Source organism: Terrapene carolina, unplaced genomic scaffold (assembly GCF_002925995.2).
Source record: "Terrapene carolina triunguis isolate 2854851 unplaced genomic scaffold, T_m_triunguis-2.0 Scaffold233, whole genome shotgun sequence".
NCBI classification, from domain to species: Eukaryota; Metazoa; Chordata; order Testudines; family Emydidae; genus Terrapene; species Terrapene triunguis.
Genome location: NW_020664584.1, coordinates 895,986 through 914,507, shown reverse-complemented (window position 1 = coordinate 914,507; position 18,522 = coordinate 895,986). Strand labels below are relative to the sequence as shown.

Here is an 18,522-nt window from a genome sequence, read left to right as displayed (position 1 = left end):
ATAACACCCACTTTCTGCTCCACATCTGCGAGGGGCAGAGTTCTTGGAGTAACACTGGGCTGGGATGCCTGGGGGACACTTTAATTAAAAAAGACAAGTGACTGCGTATGACACAGAATTGCTTTGGGGGGGGAGAGGCTTTTGCTGTTTACCTAATTATATCTTTCCCAATAGATCCCTAGCCCCCTGGCCGTTGGGATTTGAGAACTCTGACGAATGCCTCTGGCTGTTAATGCAACCCTTGGTTCTAGCAATCGGTGCTATGGGGGAGGGGATGTTGGGGCATCCCTCTCTAAAACGTGGTAGCCGTAATGAAGAGGGTCTAAATCCAAGGGGTTTTCCTTGTGCTGATCTGTTGCTTGCTCTTCCAGGTGGTATTTTGGCAAGATCACTCGCCGGGAGTCAGAGCGGCTCCTGCTCAATTCTGAGAACCCCCGAGGAACCTTCCTGGTCAGGGAGAGTGAAACCACCAAAGGTAACTGAGTCCCCGGCAGGCGCTTAGGTCCATGGCGAAGGCCTATGGGGTGGTTAAGTCTTGGAGAACCATCCCTATATGGTGCTTCTGTCAGGATCTGGAGGCACGATGCAGTGGGTGGCCAGTCTGCTGGGTCCAGGTGTCTCCCCAGGCTCTGTTCTCCCTCTCACAAAGATGGAATGCGGAGATGCTAGCTGGCATTGCTGAGAGGCCCCCCTTCTCTGTGCACACAACCCCTACAGTGCCCCCTATCCTGTGCTTATAGGGCAGCCTGTCTGCAGTACCCCCAGAACCCTTGTCCTGCACCAAGGGCCAATACTCACCCTTAATCAGTGACCTTCTTGCTTTTAACCCTTGCGCTTTTAATCTGTCCCCACTCAGCCAGCCTGTTCCAATGGGCGGTTCTCCCCTCTCTTTCTCCAGCCGATTGGCTGAGAGCTGGGTGGGATTGACAAGTCTGGTGTAAACAGTCTCCGATCTTGTGCTCGCCTCTTCCCCCCCCCCCCCCCCCCGGGAGAACAGTGCAAAAACTGGGTCACTGAGCTGGGAATAGCTGGGTAACCAATGGCAACGGAGAACTCTGCAGTTCCCTCCTTCCTGTAGTGCCAGGGGCTGTTGGGTTTGAGCTGCTTCACGAAGACTGTGTGAGGACCTGGCTGAGGGGTGGAGCAGGCTAGCTTATACCCGGGCAGCAGCAGCCTCTGCATCGGCAGAGAGCCTGGCTGTGAATTACATCCGCCCTGGGTGCTTGTGCTTGCTAAGATTTCACCAGCCTTGCTCTGACCTGGGTGCGCTCAGTGCAAGCAGCATAATTGCTCTGAGTCGTACAGAGATTTAGACTTGGGGGTGGGGTATTTAGTTAATATAACTGGGGAGGAGGGCTGAATGTTGTGTGTCTGACATGGGTGAGTTCTGGTGCTGTCTCCAAGCTGGGTTGGAGCGTGCAATCCAAGGCCCCAAACAGCTCTCTGCATGCTGACATGAGATGTTCTGGGATGGTGAAGTTTAGGACTGGTATAAACGGGGGTATATAGTAACTTATGTAGCAACCTCCCGCTAGATGGATTCCCATGTGCTTCAGGCGTAGGCTCCATCTGTGCTTGGAGCTGGGCGCGTGATTCCCAGCTCGCGTCGGCAGCTCGCTCTAGCTCTCGTTGAGCTAGCGTGCTACAAAGAGTAGTGTAGCTGTGGAAGCATGGGGAGCAGGGACTGGCAGCATGGGCGAGCTGCCCTGAGTATGTACCCCTGGGATCTGGAGCGGGTTTGTCCCCCTCACAGCTAACCCGTGCCACTGCTCACCGCTGCCTGTGCTACTGTAGCTAGCTCAAGGAGAGCTAGCGTGAGTCTACACGGTCTCAGAGCCTGGGTCAGACTCGGGCTCGTGGGGGTCAGGTTACTGAACTAAAACTAACGGTGTAGATGTGGGCTGGAGCTTGGGCTCCGAAGCCCATCCCCATCCTTAGGCTTCAAAGCCCGATCTCCTGTCAGAGCCGCAACATTTCCATGGCTTTTCTTAGCGCCGTAGCCCAAGTCAACCTAAGTGTGCCAGACTCACTCCCCCTCCTCTGTTGTGCACTCATCTCTGGGTGTTAGGTGGCAATGCTACGCAGCCATCGTGCTTGCAGAGCCTAGAGATCTTGCCCAAGTCCAGGGCTCTGTGGCAGGCATTGTGCAAACACATGGGAAGGCAGTCCCTCCCCACGAGAGCTTAGCCTTTGGAGATCAGACAGAGAAGAAGGGAGATTATCCCCATTTTGAAGAGTAGAAACTGAGGCCCAGGGAGTTTCTCAAGGTCACACGAGATGTCTGTGTTAGCTCAGTTCCCGGCTCTGCATCTCCCGAGTTCCAGCAAAGCGTGTTCAGGAGGGGAAGTTCAGACTAACTTCAACGACTGGGTGAACCTATGTTAACAGAGGGTCACCACCCATATAAGGATTTGGTCAGGGCTCTAGGGAGTCTGTCTGTGTCTGTCTGTCTGTCTGTCTGTCTTTTGCTGCAAAAAAATCCATTTAAACCAATAAAAAGAGGAAGCCTGGAACATTTCACTGCTTGAGAGTTGTCTTGGTTTGGATTTGTGCTGAGGCGGATTTTCGACACTCCACAACAGCACAAGTCTGTTGAGCAGGTTGCCAGTAGCTCACTAGGTCATACAAGTTACGAATTTTATTTTTGTATGTGGTGGCCTCTTTGCCCTGAAATGAGTCCAAACCACTCCCTCGCCAGGATTGACCCTGCTTGCCTGCCTAGAGTGCCCGCATCTATCCTGGGTACTGGTGGAGCCCCCATTGCCCCCCAACATTTAAAAATGGAAATAGCACGTGCACACTCTCCTTTCTCAGCCCATTGGAGCAATAGCTTGATTTAATTCATAGGCTTGTTTGTAGGAGTGCGTGAGAAGAAACACAGGCACCGACTTTCTTCTGTCTGGGTGGGTACTCCACCCCTGCTCTGCCCTGAGGCCCTGCCCCTTTTCCCAAGGCCCCACCCTTTCCCCACCTCTTCCTGCCCCTGCTCCGCTTCCTCCCCCCTGCACCTCCTGCACGCCTCTAAACAGCTGATTGGTGGGTGCTAAGCACCCACTTGTTTTCTGTGGGTGCTCCAGGGCTGGAGTTGGCACCTGTGAGAAGAAAAGCTAATCTGCTCTTCGAGGCCTCTGGGAGATGCCTCTGTCTCAGTACTACTGCCAATGAGCAGTTGGATAACTATAAAAGCGATCAGTATCAGAGGGGCAGCCGTGTTAGTCTGGATCTGTAAAAAGCAACAAAGAGTCCTGTGGCACCTTAAAGACTAACAGATGTATTGGAGCACAAGCTTTCATGGGTGAATACCCACTTCATCAGACACATGTCTGTAGAGGCGATGTGCTGCTTCCACCCGTGTCCAGTGCCAAGTGTTTGGTGGAAAAGGCCCTTTGAAGGTAGGTCTGCACAGTGTGGTTCTTAGTGTGGGTTGACTGACTCATGCTATCTCCGCACGAGGGGAGAGCACTCAAAATAGCAGTGTCGACACTGGCGGTGGCTCCGGCTAGTCACCTGAGCTCGGACACAGGGGCTCAGGTAGGCTTGGACTAGGGCAGCTAGTGATGTCCATGCTGCTCTCTTTAATGCGCTTTCTCGAGCAGAGCTAGTGGGAGTCTACTCGTGCTGGGAATCACACCTCCCAGCTGCAGTGTAGACAGACCCTAAGGGGGCTACGTGGTATAACGTTTGGGACTGGGAGCCAGGGCACACGGATTTTCTTCCTAACTTGGCCACTGGCTCGCTGTGAGACTGTGAACAAATTGCTTTGTTGCTCTGCCAGTGTTTCCCCATCTGCATAGAAGGTGTTGCACTTCACAAGGGGTATTTTTAGGCTTGATTCAGTGTTTGCCAGCTCTCGTGACTTTGCTGGTTCTCACCCCCCAGTAGATACTGCAAGACTCACAATGAAGTTCCAGCTCCTGAAATCATGTGATTTTTGAAACTTTTGTGGTTATATTAGCCCTTCCTGGTTGCGGAGGAAAGCTGGAAAATGTGATCCCTATCCACTCCACCTGCCCCCACAAAGGTTCAAGAATCAGAGGCATATAGACTTTTTTGGTTCTTTTTATTTTTAAAAATGTTATGGCTTTGGAGGGGGCTGACTCACTATTTTTGCACACTTGGGTTGGTGCTCCTGTTAACGAACAGGACACTGGTCAAATTTTGGCCCCAAATGGAGGTCTGGGAGCTCCTGAAAACACTTCATTAAGTCTTAGAATCAGCATAATCTTTTTTTTTTTTTTTTTTTCCAGTGAAAACAGTTTATATGACTAAAGCACCAGCCGTCCCCTGCCGAGCTGGCAGCCTAAACATGGCAGTGCTGGGAGCTGAGCTGGAGCCCCCCCGAGCTCCAGAATCCCAATGCCCTCCAAAGCTGGAGGGTGCTGGGGATTAGCCTGGGCCCTTCCTTTGAGAAGCTGATGAAGAAAATTGAGATTGGCTTTAAACATGATTTTTAGCCTGAGGGGTCTGTCACTCGTATCTAGCAACGACCCATCCGAGGCGCTATGGCAGCGCAACACACTCTTACTTCCCAGAAAGGGGGGGCTTGGAGCTCTCCTCCCCAGCCTTTCAGCTCCCACAATCCAACTACTCCCCTCTTTGGGGATTGGGACTCAGCTGGTTCCTGCCTAGGCAGATTCCTCCTTTGTTGCTTTTGTTGTTATCTGGAGCCTTTCCCAGTCGTGCATTCATCTTCGCTCCTCTCACATGGCTGCTTGCCCTGTTGCCAACCCAACCAGCGCTAGCAAGGCTCCAGAGGTCACGTTCCCTTTTGCCAGCTGTTTCCCCTCTCCCGGCTTGGCTCCTGTAAGCCAGCAGGGACTCTTCCTATTCATACCTCATCCGGGAATCACACAGGGAGGCACCTTTGTCCTCTTACCCTCACTTCCCCACAGGGAGGTGATAGCAGGGCCAGCTGATCCTAGACACCTCACCAAAATATTCTCCATCTCCCTGTACGTTCCACTGAAGAGCCATGTCCCCATTTAAAGGGAAGTGGCTGGTTTTTGTGCCTGCCCTTTTGTGTACTCTGCATCTTGGTGCTATTCATTTCATGTTTCTTCCCCTCCACTCTCCTGTCGATGCCTGGTTAAGCCAATCCAGTGAAATTGGAACAAAGATTCCGTGCTGTATGGGCCAGAGAAGTGGTCGGGGTACACCTGTGTGAGTGGGTGTGACGGATATGTGTGATTTTTGTCAGCTGCCTCTGGGCTGGAATGTGCTAACTGGGAACACCGAGCAGCACTGCACAGCGGTTTAGGAAAGAAGTGAGGGAACAGTATCCAGGAGAAACCGCAGGGGGGAATTTAGGGAGGCAGAACGTAAACCCTGGAATTGATACTTGGCCAAGACACTGAGGGTTAATGACCCCATCTTATACTGCCGTTGGATCTCCTGGGATGGCGTAATGCCAGGTCTTATGTTTCATCCACGACATCTCTGACAAGCCCCACAGTGTGTCCTAGCACCATGCTGGGGCACTGACAGGGCAGTGAATCACCAGCATCACTGCCTTAGCGGCTAGGTGTTCCGTGGAGGTCTACCATCTCCAAGTATTCTTTTGACCCCACACTGGTTAACTTATGGCGCTTGACAGCCTCACTGCATGAGAAAACATAGCTGGAGGCCACAACTGGAGTTGGCCTTGCCTGCTCCTTTGTTCAAAGGACATGGTGCCTCTATACTTTGATTTCTCTCCCCCCCTCCCCCGGGTCCTGCTGTGAAGTTGCTGTCCTGTTGCACTGGCATGTCCAGAATCTCTTCCATGGACACAGTCCCACCCGCTGGGAAGCCTCAATCCTGTCAGCAAGGCTGTGTGTATTCCCAAACCCTGGGGCTGTACAGTACCAGGGAGAAAGCAATGTGCAGCTGTCACAACCAATAGTTGTTTGCACTGGTTCTCCCCTGGTCTTACTCTGTCACACTGGCTACCTTAGGACTGTTCAACTTGTCCCAGTCTTAGGATGACACATCAACCGAGTTACGTCTCTAAAGAGCATGCGTGCCCCTGCCCAGGCCCCTACCCCACCATCCCTCAGGGGGAGGGATAGCGCAGTGGTTTGAGCATTGGCCTGCTAAACCCAGCATTGTGAGTTCAATCCTTGAGGGGGCCACTTAGGGATCTGGGGCAAAAATCAGTACTTGGTCCTGCTAGTGAAGGCAGGGGGCTGGACTCAATGACCTTTTGGGGTCCCTTCCAGCTCTATGAGATAGGTATATCTCCATATATTATTCCCTTCCTATAAACCTCAGAGGAATAAGACATGCGCTTCTATTGCACCCTACTCAGTCATTTCCCCCCTGCTCTTGGAGTGTCCCTTCAAGGTCACCAGGAGGACTGAGGTGCACCTGCTCTCCCCACAGGTGCCTACTGCCTCTCGGTCTCTGACTTTGACAACGCCAAGGGGCTCAACGTGAAACACTACAAGATCCGCAAGCTGGACAGCGGAGGCTTCTACATCACCTCCCGCACACAGTTCAACAACCTGCAGCAGCTGGTGGCGTATTACTCCAGTAGGTGTCGTGAGACCGGTATCAGCGCCCTACATTTGTACCGAATGCAGCTGAACCCATTCCCTGCCCTGCATTCCTTTACAGCCTACGCAAAGTAAAGTGTAGTCAGGCCTGGGACAGCTGCTCAGAAAAAGCAGGGCCTGTGGGTTAGTAATGACAGAGGAGAGGGTGTCTTGCCCCAAGAGTTGGGTTTGAAGGAGGGGAAAGGGGCTGCTGGACAGATGAGGTTACGGCGAGTGTACAGGGCGTGGGGAACAGCCTGGTAAAAGCACAGCATTGAAAGTGGGAGAAGGAGATGGAGACATCGGAGGAGGGTGTACGGAGGCACAGAGATGTAGTTGCGGGGCGGGCTATGTAGGTCTTACGTGTGAATTGAGGCTGTGTCTGTCTCTCTCTTCGCAATGGGGAATGGGGAGAAGGTTGGAGCAGCTCCCTCAGTGGCTGCAGTGGCGGGACCCTTGTGTGGACAAGGCTTCTGCAGCTTCTGGTATTCAACACTGCGTCACTCTAGACTTGCTCTGATCAGGTTTTGTTAGACAGGGCTGCTGACATCTTCTATCTTAGTGCTTCCTTACAAGCTACCACTGACGCAGCTGCACCATTGTTGGCAATGATGGGTAACTTTGCCAATAAAAAAATCCCCAGTATAGAAAGCCCCAGGGCTGCATTGTGGTGGGGATGGGAGGCCTGGGGTTGGCCCACAGCTTTATTTTGGCAGGTCAAGCAACCCAAAAAGAGAAGCCAAAGGTCTGTTTCCACTTCCCTGAAAACATACAGGATGCCAGGAGACTTGGTGATTTTAGATAGAGGGAGTAAACGTGAGGATCCCTCCCCTCTAGCCCTTGTCTCCTAAGGAGATGTCATGTCTCAGCAGGGGAGACAAATACTAGATGTTAAGAGGGAAATTATCAAGGAAGGAAGACTGTTTTCTCCCTCCCCTCTGCAATGCAGAGAACGACCCCCTAGAGACCTCTGGCCTAAATGCCGTAGCAGGTAAGCAGTGAATGGCAGGCTCCATTTGAAGTCTGGAGGGGGGATGTTGTCTTCCACATGGAATGTAGCACCCCAGGCAAAAGGGTCCCAGGCACCCTTCCCACTGAAATAAAATGGGGAAGAGCCAAATAATGGGATTTTAAGTAAGACGGGAGGGGATGATGATCAGAACAGACTCTGCCGCTTTGGAGGCTGGCAGGACTTCCGGTGAAGATGCCGTCTATCTAAACTCCCCTTCATGCCTATCTATCTTCCCCCTTGCCAGAACATGCTGATGGCTTGTGCCACCGTCTCACGAACGTGTGCCCAACTGCCAAGCCCCAAACGCAAGGACTTGCTAAGGATGCTTGGGAAATCCCCAGGGAGTCTCTGCGACTGGAGGTGAAACTGGGGCAAGGTTGCTTTGGAGAAGTGTGGATGGGTAAGGATTCCTCCAAACACACACGCCTAAGGCGGCGGCGGCAGCAGGTGCCTGGGCCATGGCGTGTCTGCTCCTCTTGACTTGTTAATGAGCCAGCTGGATTTCTGACAGCGAGGGCTGGATGAGAGAATAGGAATTTCAGCCTTTGTTATTCCTTGCAGCAAGTGGAGTAATCCCTCCTTCCTGGCTGATGTCTCCCACCTGGGTGGGAGAAGGGGTGCTCATTGGAGGGATGCGAAGCTTCCCCAGTGCTGAAAGGGCCCCCTAGGGCGCTCGGAGGGAGCGTCTCTCTTTCCATCAAACAGGCCGTATAAATGGGATGGGAGGGAATAACTTCTAGCACCGTCAGAGAGCCGTGGATTGCGGCCAGTGCAGTGAGTGCTGGCCAAGGAATGCTGATGTGTCAGAAGTCGGGTGGGATGCGGTGAAATCTGCAGCTCTCCCTGTGCTAGTCAGGCTCATGCACTTGTAGGACTTCCACGGCTGGTGCAGCATCATCCCTGCACATCCTGTTGCTAGTGTGTCATGGCATAATCTGGCTGTGACTGGGTGCTGGGCACCGCGCCCCTGAAGGTGGTGTGCTAAGTGAGCGCCTGTAAAGGCAGTGCCTAATCCTCCAGGGGCTGCTTCATAAACTGGCTCTGGCTTCTGCTCCAGGGACCTGGAATGGCACCACCCGGGTGGCCATAAAGACTCTGAAACCCGGCACCATGTCTCCAGAGGCATTTCTGCAGGAGGCCCAGGTGATGAAGAAACTCCGTCACGAGAAGCTGGTTCAGCTGTATGCGGTGGTGTCAGAGGAGCCCATTTACATTGTAACGGAGTACATGAGCAAAGGTGAGTGCCTGGCACCCAGGGGATAGGGCTGGGGCAGCTGGACAGGGGGGCTGGGGCAGTCATAGGCAGGGCTGACTCCAGACACCAGCCCAGCAAGCAGGTGCTTGGGGCGGCCAACGGAGAGGGGTGGCACATCTGGCTCTTCGGCGGCGGGTCCCTCACTCCCTCTCGGAGCGAAGGACCAGCCACCGAATTGCCGCAGATCGCACTCGTGGCTTTTTTTTGCTGCTTGGGGCGGCAAAAACCCTGGAGCCGGCCCTGGTCATAGGCTCTGATAACTGAGGAACTGCTTCCTATTTGTAACTGAACCTCCTGTGTGAGCAGAGAGAAGCGTGTAGGGCAAGCTGCACTGGCCACCGGCAGCAGCGAGATGCAACCACCTGAGGGAGCTGGAAGGAATCTCTCTCCTAAAACGGATTCCATAGTGCTCCCATACATGGAAAGCCGGGTCCTAGTGGGCGGAGGTGGAGACCTATAAATGACCCAGCCAGCTGAGAACAGTCTTACCCATTCCTCCATAGAAGGCGTGTTGGATATTTACCGGCGGCACCCGCCCGTGGCAATGTGCAGTGTTCCCTACTAGAAAGGATAGAGTTAAGGGAGCTGGGACCCACTAGAGTGCAGAGGGGTAAGGAGACGGCCTGCTTGGGAGCTGACTAGGGAGGGGGAGGGCACAGGTTGTGAAGAGAGGAATAACCACATCCTGCCTTACAATGCTCCCACTCTGGTGCATGCACTGCTGCCCTCGACTGGATGGAAATGGAGCTGTGCAATGTTTCATAGGCCCTGTCCTGCTAACGGATTGGTCTTTAGCTCAGCCGGCTGGGGCCTGTGGTTTTTTTTTGTTTTTTTTTTGGAGCAGGAGGATTTGGATTCTGTCCCTACTGTTGCCATGGCATTCCAAGTGGCTGTAATGTGCAGCAATGAAATCCCAGGTGGCTGCAGATTGGTTTAGCACAAGACTCCTCACCCCAGCCCCATCCCATCATCCACTAACTCCAAGGGCATGAGGACACCTCCTTGCTGTTCTGCTCAAACACCATCAAGTGGCCGAGAGTCTGGCGTCCACTCCTTCCTAACAGTAGCTGATGGTTGTGCCTTTCCACCCTAGGGAGCTTACTGGATTTCCTGAAGGGGGAGATGGGCAAGTATCTGCGGCTGCCCCAGCTGGTGGACATGGCGGCTCAGGTGGGTCTGGCTGACTGGAAAGCTGCAGTTTGAATTTCTTTTTTATCTTCTTGGCCGCTGTGGCCCTTGGACTTCGGGCCTTCTCATGCCTGGTCTGAGTGGGGTGTGGGCGTCCAGCTGCCAGAGAGGACAAGACCATCATGCCAGCCTTCACGAGTGCAATCCAAGGCCAACAGGAATCTACTAGCACCAAAGTGAAATGTCCCCCACAGTTTGAGGCGCTGCCTCAGATGTCCTTGTCTTCTGAATTTGGGGGTAACCCGATCCAAAGCCAGCAATCCCATGGGGGCGAGGTGGGCAGGGAAGAGAGGAAGAATCTGTTCAGAATGGGATGGCCTCTGTCCCACATGCCCTTATCTCCTTTCTGTTTCTCTGCCACAATTGCTCTCTCAAGCGAGGCCTGGGAACTGGATGGTCGGGGCACAGCCAGAGCCAGAAAGTGCTAGACTTTGGCTCGCCTGCCTTCTGGGTCTTTGCCAGCAGTTGCTGGTGTATGGCACCTCCGCGGTGAAAGGTCAATAGCAGCCTGCCCTAAGCAGATTTATAGGGCTCTGGAGGGTCACAAACTTAGAGCTGTACTCTGGAAAACCGTGAGGGATCCTGTGCTAGATCTGTAGCCCTGATTCTATGGCGCATACACGGGAACAAAAAGCAGCTGTCGTCCCTAGCTTGGCTCCTGCCACTGGACTGGTCCCATCAGGTTTTACTGCCCTGACCTGGCTGCTATAGAAAAGGCCCCCAGTCTGGGGCTCTGGGTGGTATTTCATGTAGAATCCCGGGGAAGAAAATCCCTCATCACTGCCAGGCTTTTGTCGTCGTCCCCGCCCCGGTGTCTTATTTATGGCCACAAACCTGCATTCGCCTGACAAAGCATCGCAAAATAACTGCGAGCCCCTTCCAAGTCCTATCAGCTCAGCGTGACCCAGCCCCCGGGCTGATGTTGGGTTGCCACTTTACCACCTCTCTTCCATCTCCGGCAGAGCCTCCCAGGTTGCTGCTGGAGTGCCGGCTACGTTTACCATGCCCACAACGCAGCTGCAGGCAGCTCTGCATTAACACGAGCACAGTTGTGAGGTCTAGTGCGTGTCCTGTAGCATCTAACGTTCTCTGCGCACTGTCCCGTGGGTGGGCTACAGATCGCATCTGGAATGGCATACGTGGAGAGGATGAACTACGTCCATCGGGATCTCCGAGCTGCCAACATCCTGGTGGGGGAAAACCTGGTGTGCAAGGTAGCCGACTTCGGCTTGGCCCGGCTGATTGAGGACAATGAATACACGGCCAGGCAAGGTATGGGGAGTGGGAGGGGGCGCATAGCCTTTACGTGCGGGCATCAAAGGGAGCTGTGGAAAATGGAAATGACTGAGGCCCAAACTGCTTAGCATTTCCAAGCGGGGCAGGGCAGGTGAGAGCAAGGTGGCACAAGCCATTGGTATGTGCTCCTAGGTTCAAGTCTAGACCAGCTGAGGAATGACTCAAAATTGTTGCCTTCCAGCCGCTCTTTGTGGGACTGTCTGGTTCCCTGCAGGCGGGCCCCCACACTGCATAGACTGCCCCGCTGGCACGGGTGGTCTCTGCAGAGTGGCCAAGTACTTAAACAGGGCATGGAGGCTGAAGTAATCCCTTGCCCCCAGCCAGTGAGGGAGCCTGCACAGACTGCAGGTGTGGAGGGACATGGCTCTGCAGGGCTCTTGATCCAGCACTTCTCAGGAGTCTGCAGTCACACTCCTGTGCTCAGATGTGTATGGTGTGACCCTGCTGCTCCATTAAACCAGCACTTTAACTCCCGTTCACCTGCTTCTACTCACCCTTCCCTGCTGGTGCTATTGGAAAGTGAAGGGGATGGGATTTGGGACCCTACCTTATGCTTTTCAGACTTACTCCTGATGCAGGCTCTGGCCCCACCTAGATATGAGAACTTAATAAGGTGCTTGCTGTCCCTGTAAGAGCTGAGGGGGAAGCAATCACCGTCACTAGTGCCACGGACTGCAGAGGGGGCAGGCATAACTTTTCTCCAATGCTAGTTCTGTAGCCTAGTCCTCTGAACGGAGGTCTGCAAGTCTGGCTGGTGAAACCTCCCACCTAGAGTAGCTCTCAGCTGACACCCATTGTGGTGTCACTATCCTTCTGTTCTCCATGTGTAGGCTCCTCTAGTGGACATACAGGGTGATTGCATCTGAATCTTATTTTCTATCTCTGTTGCTTAGGTGCCAAGTTCCCCATTAAGTGGACAGCCCCAGAAGCTGCTTTGTATGGCAGGTTTACGATCAAGTCAGATGTCTGGTCCTTTGGAATCCTATTGACTGAGCTGACCACGAAGGGCAGAGTGCCATACCCAGGTAAGAGTAGGTACCGACTAGACACCAGGAGGTCCTATGCAGTCACTGGCCATTGCAGGCTCTGATATCAGCTCAGGCTGTGGCAGATCCCAGCTGATCTATGGAGAAGTGTTTCGTCTAAGTTGCCATGGTGACTCCTAGGCTCATCTCAATGGAGAAACTTGCTGTGGTGTTTCTGCCACTGCTTAGGGATGGGGGTGGATAATGAGGCCTTCCCCATGGTGGGAAAGACCTGAGTGGGGTCTTGTACTTGGACGAAGATGTTCTCTGAGCCTTGAGTAAAGGCCCAGACCTCCTGCCTTGGATCAAGTTCTTCTCCCATTCATGCTTGGAGTGAGTGACTGGCTGTATTTAGGGCTGAAGAAGATCTAGCTAGCAGAACATCAAGGTTCAGTTCCTAGCTCTACCACAGACTAGCTACATAATCTTAGTCAAGTCAGCTAGCCCTGGTATGTCTCACTATTCCCTCTCTTGGCTATCAGGTATGGTTAACCGGGAGGTGCTGGACCAGGTGGAACGTGGCTACCGGATGCCCTGTCCTCCAGAGTGCCCCGAATCACTGCACGATCTGATGTGTCAGTGTTGGAGGAAGGACCCAGAGGAAAGGCCCACCTTCGAGTACCTTCAGGCTTTCTTAGAGGACTACTTCACATCGACAGAGCCCCAGTACCAGCCAGGCGAGAACCTATAGACGTGGGGATGGCTCCTGGTGCCAAAGACCTTGCTCTCCTCCTGGTGTGTCCATGCACATGTCACAAGACACGCGGCATCTCAGGAACTCCTTGCAGAGTCTGGTTCTGGTGACTAGCCCTTCTCCCAGAGGGTGGGACTGGTGCTTTTTAGCCCCGCAAGGTGGAGGGGGCTGGGTTCTCCTGATCACGAATTACTGATTTATGGTCTGTGTTTAACGAAGTGTGGCCATTTGACCTGGAGATGAGTCTGAAGGGAATTGGCTGTGTGCAGTGACTGGGGGTTGGAGAAGGAGCCTTTCCAGAAGAAACCCAGGAGGGAAGGTCTGTGCAGAAGCTGGAGGGGCCTTCAGGGGTCTTCCTCCTAGTAGTTCTGAAGTTCAATGAAAGGCATTAGACAACCTCTGTCTAACAACGACCTAGGCTTCCTTGCAGCCTGCCTCTCACTGGAGCGCTTGGCTCTGCTGGGACTGGATGCTAGTGCTACAGATCGACACCTTTCAATCTCCAATCACGCAGCTTCCAGCGTCTCTCTTTTCTTTTAAACCAGCACAAGGTTCCCCCCATACCTCTCTGCTCCCTACACCTGTTCCCAGAGCAAACTTGGCTGTAGTTCGCTACAGGAATGTTTGTGGTTTCAGACTGAGAGACTCTTCCAGAGAGGACGTTCACATTTCAGTGCTCGCATGACTCGGTCTCCACAGCCCCATCCTGCTGGTGAACAGGGCTGCGGCATTGGGACGCTAGCGCCAGCCCCCTTGCCTTGCTGCAGGTCCCAGGCACATGTGAGTTTGGATCAGGGATGCTGACTGTGCCTGGAGGCTCGTGAGGTGATTTTTCTCCCCGGGCGAGATTCTACTGGAGAGCTAGAAGGACTTCATGGCCGAGTTGCACGTGCAGCTGCATTAGTGTTCACTGTTGCTGCTCATGGGGCCAGTGACTTCTAACTTGTGTCGGAACCATGTTAGATCATGAGCTGCAGGTTTCTGTCTTCCAGTCTCATCTGACCCAGCGAAGGGAACCTTGTAATCTTGATGACTACTTCTTAGAGACACACTAAGGCAAATGCCAATAGGGCAGGATACCTCTCCTTTTTCCTACCCTTGCTGCCAACCCCCTATTGCTTTGAGGGGTATTCTTCAACGAAGTACCCCTGGTCTTCCAGCCAGCACCCTAAGCAGCTCACCTGGAGAACACCCAGCCAGACCCTCCTGCCTCTCCTCATTCCACTCATTCAGATGCATCTTAGTTTACTCCAAGGCTTTTAGTGCCAGAGAAGCAGGGGTGGTCATTCTTGGGACACTTTGGTGTTCACGCCAGCTCTGCCACAGTCAGGAAAGCCTCTGCCCAGCAAAGGGTTCTTTGTGTCTGAATCAAGGCCTGATGTGGAGCTAGCTTACCTAGGGTAATGGGGCCCTGGCCGTGCCCCCATTGTCTTATCCTCCACAGGCTGCTGAGTTCGGGAGACTCCTGGGAGTGCATTACCCACTCCATGGGGGTGTGGTTTCAAGAACTACTTGTGGATGCATTCAGGGTGGAGGTGAAGCCTCCATTCTGCCTGAGGGCAGAGGGGCCTTCCCCTCCACCTTCACTCCATAATTGGTCTTGAGCTACCAGGGGGCATCACCTAAACTCCAGACCCTGCCTAAAAGTTAAAACTCTGGATTCTGCTGCTTTAGCCCAGCTTCCATGGCTGTTTTCCCTGGGTGCAGGGGAGGGTCTGGGAAAGGGCTCCCATGGGGAAGATCACTAGTGCAGTGCTTCCACTCAACCCCGTGCTTCAGCAGCTGGAGCTGAGATCTTTTGGAATCCTGGTGGGATCTTTGTACCTGCCCTGTGTGCAGCGTGGTAAGGTAGGGAAGCAACCTCCTTGCCTCATTGTGTATTGGTGTCTGGCCTAATTGTGCCCTTGCTGCAAACTGGCCTCGGGCCCATGAATGCAGAAATCATGCAAAATCTCTGTTCCAAGCCTTGGTGGGGAAAGGGAGGAGGAAGGGCCTGATTCTGTAAGTTGCTAAGAGCCCTCACTTCCCACTGAAATCCTTGGGAGCTCAGGTTGCTCAGCACTCTATAGGATTGGATCCTAAGTACTTTCTTCAGCAAACAGCTGGTTGCTCCCAGTTAACGCGCTCTCTGATGATGCATGAGTGGCTTCCATGCTTGTATTTATGCAGCCACGTGGCAGAGGCTACCTTGACAGCAGTTGACACACAAGTGGCTGGTTGTATTTTTCATCAGGCTTGTGAATAAACAGCAGACTTAAGTTTGCAAGCTTTGCCCTGTGTGTATATAGTTATTAAAATCTCTAAGGAATCCCTTCTTGCCAGATCACTGCTGATCTTCTCTTCTCTTCTGCTGTTTCCTCGGGCGGAGAGATCTGGTGGAAGGCAGATTCAGACACCAGTTCTAGCTCAAGCTGCTGTCAAGGGGGGTTTTCTGGTGACCCTTACCCTGATAGAGAAGCTAATAGGCTATCTACAGCCAAGTCAGTCATGGTGCAGGATTGATTACAGTAGCCACGGGTCAAGAGACAACTCTCCATCTGCTCTTAGCTGCCAGGCAGAACAGGCAGCTGGATGGATTGTATGCAGGGCAGTAAGAGCTGGGCTGGCCCAGCACTTGGATTCAGGTCATTTAGTTGCAGTCTAGGACAACTCTGCAAATGAAAGATGTGTGTCTCAGATACTGGTCCAAATGGACAATGGAGGAATGCTGTGCTGAGATCTGCAGCGGGGAGTGTTAAAATGGAGAGTGAGCCTGGCCTTTCAGTGACAGTGCTAAGCAAAAGGCCCACTCTCTTCAGTGGGGGAGGGAGGGAACCCCAACTCTTGTTAACTCCAGAATGCCATGGGGCTCCATCTCTATCAAGATGGTGCCCTAATGCAGTTGTGTGCTGGCAGCGTGCACCCCCGTTTTGGAGGTGAGGCCTAAGCACTGCCGAAGGAACAGCAGACCCTTTTCTTTTTGCTGCAGAAGAATGGCTCCTTGCTGCTCAGCAGCACTTTTTCCCCCTTTGGGGTAGACCTGGAATGTCAGAATGAGAGAGGCAGGGAGGTGGAATAGCAAAGGGTGCCCATGTGGGCAAAGTGTCATTAATGGGCAGGTGCTGTGCCAAAGACAGGAGAGAACGCAAAAGACACCGCCCCATCCTTGGCCAAGACAGCTGGCTGGTCTTCGGCCCAGATCTCCAAATGCGCCAGGCGAGGTCCCACCTGCTCAGTCCTTAAGGATTTCTTCATTCTAAATGAGTTCCAGTCATAAAGCCCCATGTGGTGTAGGCCTGTCCTTGGAGCAGGACTGAGATCTGCTTGGCCAGCCTCTAGAAGGGAGGGTGCTCGGAGGGGTGGGGAGGTAGAAAGGGGCTGCAGGACTGCCCTTTCCTACGTCACATCCAGGGGCTGGAGATGCTTCTGAGTTTGACTGTTTTCAATGACCGATCTTGCTCCTGCCTCCACCTCATGATGGATGGTTCTTTAAACAAACTATAAAACCCAAGCAGCCACCGAAGCCCTATTTAAATCACCTCTTTCTAGCAAAGTTACGCTGTTCAACTGGAGCAGCCCAGCAGCTTTCTGTGGGAGTAATGGCTTCTTAAAAGGGAGAACTTCTAATGAGCTGTAAAATAGCCTGGTTTTGTACATAGCCCTCGAGTCGCCTGGGTGCTCACCCAGAGCCCCCTGTTGAATTAGTTGCATGTGTTTTTTCGAAGGTAACGCTCGTGTCTGCAATTGGACGTAACTGGAATTCTTTGCCATTTGCCCGCAAGGCTTTGGTTATTGTCATTACTCGCTCGTGTTTGTCTGTGTTTTTGGATGCTCTTCAGTGTGCCAATAATCCCCACGGACCGAACCCCTTTGGCAACTGAGGGACTGTGCTCCAGGCCCAACCTGTGGCCCACTTAGTCCATGCATTATTCAAAGAGTTTAGCTGTCCCAAACAAGGGCTGTCCTAACTGCTTCCTTTAGGTGGCATCTGTCCTGTGGGTGCTTTGGCACACTGGCCGAGAGTGACTCCTGACCCTCTGTTCTCCAGAATTGTAGGTTCAAAATGAGCCATTCTGCCCAAGACTGGGTTTGGTCTGGCTCAGCTGCCCGTCCTTGATGCAGAGGAGAACTGCTTTTCTGGGGAGTGTTAAGGAGTGCTGGGCAGACACACATCCTTCCCCTGGAGAAATGCCAGCTGGGGTGAGTGAAATCTCAGAAGCACATGGGATTAAAAAATAAAAAAACCCTAGAAAAGCATGAGGCGCAGCCACGCATGACCTTGAAAGTGGACTCAAGTGATTGATTCTGATGTGCTTCCCCCAGTCCCTGACCACCCCAGCCTGTGGAGCAAAGTGGGTTTTGGTATTTTCCATACATTTTCTTCCTTCATGGCCCTAACGCTTTTTCCATGTTGGGATCGATCCTCATCTTTAGGGCAATTGAGCCAAACCTCCACCATGTGCCAGGCCCTTGTGTATCACAACTGCAAGTTGCAGAAATGTCTTGGCAGCTGTGGTGAATCCCCCAGGTGGAGCTAGTGGGGTGAGAGAAGTGTCCAGGGGCATTCATGGAGCTGACTGGCTGCATGTGGGCTAAATCCTCCTTCCACTGCCATCTGTGCCAAAACTCCAGTTGGTTTCAATGGGATCTGTCCTTCAGTCCCCTCGTCCCCTGCCTGGTCATAGTACAATGCAAGCAACCTTGGGAGATATTCTAACAGTGCTGCTGTTTATAGATCAGCTTTAACTCACGTATCTTGTCTGTATTGCTGATATGCCTTTGTGATTAAACATCATTAGGGTCAGAAAATTAGGTGGAGTGTGACTCCATCCTGGCTTTGTAGACTCTTTTTAAAGCCACCTTCTCCTGAGCTCTTGCAGCCACGTACAGGCCCCACTGAAATCCAGGACACAACTCCCATTAACTGACGTGGCACCAGCCTTGGCCTCTCAGAATAAAACCCTCCCCGTCCAGCAGGGGAGAAGCAGGTGCAGAGGGATGAGGTAATTGTGTCTTCCCAACCTATCCCCTCAAATGTGGCTAGAAATCTAGCTTCACTGGCATTCTCTTCCAAACCTGGACATGGTGGGAGGGGTAGTTCATTTTCTCCCAGAGATGCTGGGACCCAAACGAGAATCTTCCTTTTAGGCTTTTCCCCCCCCCGGAGCTCAGGGAAAATGGGACTGATGAAAACACATACCCAGCCCTGCATCTCACTCTTATTTATTAAAACTGGTTCGTTCTCTCTCTCTTGAAAAGGCTGAGTTTCCACTCATCTCCAAGAAAAGTTCCTACCTTTCTTGGTTAGAATGTTAATTTTCTGTGTTCTTTTAAATGAATTTTGGACTTAAACTAAAAGGTCCTTCTGCACAGCATAAGAGTTGCTGTGTCTAGATTTCTGCATTCATGAGCAGGGACTCTGGGTCCCTTTTTCATGTTCTGTGTCTTTTTGCATATGTTGAGCAGTTGTGGAGAAATCCTAATTGCTAGCGAGATCAGATTCCCGCCCCCTTTTTTTGTAAGGTTTCTAACATGCAGAGGAAGTATGTGGGGGGGGGGGG

General features: G+C 52.7%; 1 protein-coding gene across 2 annotated transcripts in view; it reads left to right on the top strand.

The window, feature by feature from the left end:
• Positions 1-18,103, top strand: part of SRC (SRC proto-oncogene, non-receptor tyrosine kinase) — a 70,932-nt gene extending 52,829 nt beyond the window's left edge. For both annotated transcript variants that reach the window (XM_026656752.2, XM_026656753.2), the window contains exons 6-13: positions 372-475; positions 6,361-6,510; positions 7,769-7,924; positions 8,582-8,761; positions 9,873-9,949; positions 11,086-11,239; positions 12,157-12,288; positions 12,771-18,103. In XM_026656752.2, coding sequence (XP_026512537.1) covers positions 372-475; positions 6,361-6,510; positions 7,769-7,924; positions 8,582-8,761; positions 9,873-9,949; positions 11,086-11,239; positions 12,157-12,288; positions 12,771-12,979 — 1,162 coding nt within the window. In that variant the 3' untranslated portion in view covers positions 12,980-18,103. The remainder of the gene's footprint in view (positions 1-371; positions 476-6,360; positions 6,511-7,768; positions 7,925-8,581; positions 8,762-9,872; positions 9,950-11,085; positions 11,240-12,156; positions 12,289-12,770) is intronic.
• Positions 18,104-18,522: the final 419 nt, after the last annotated feature.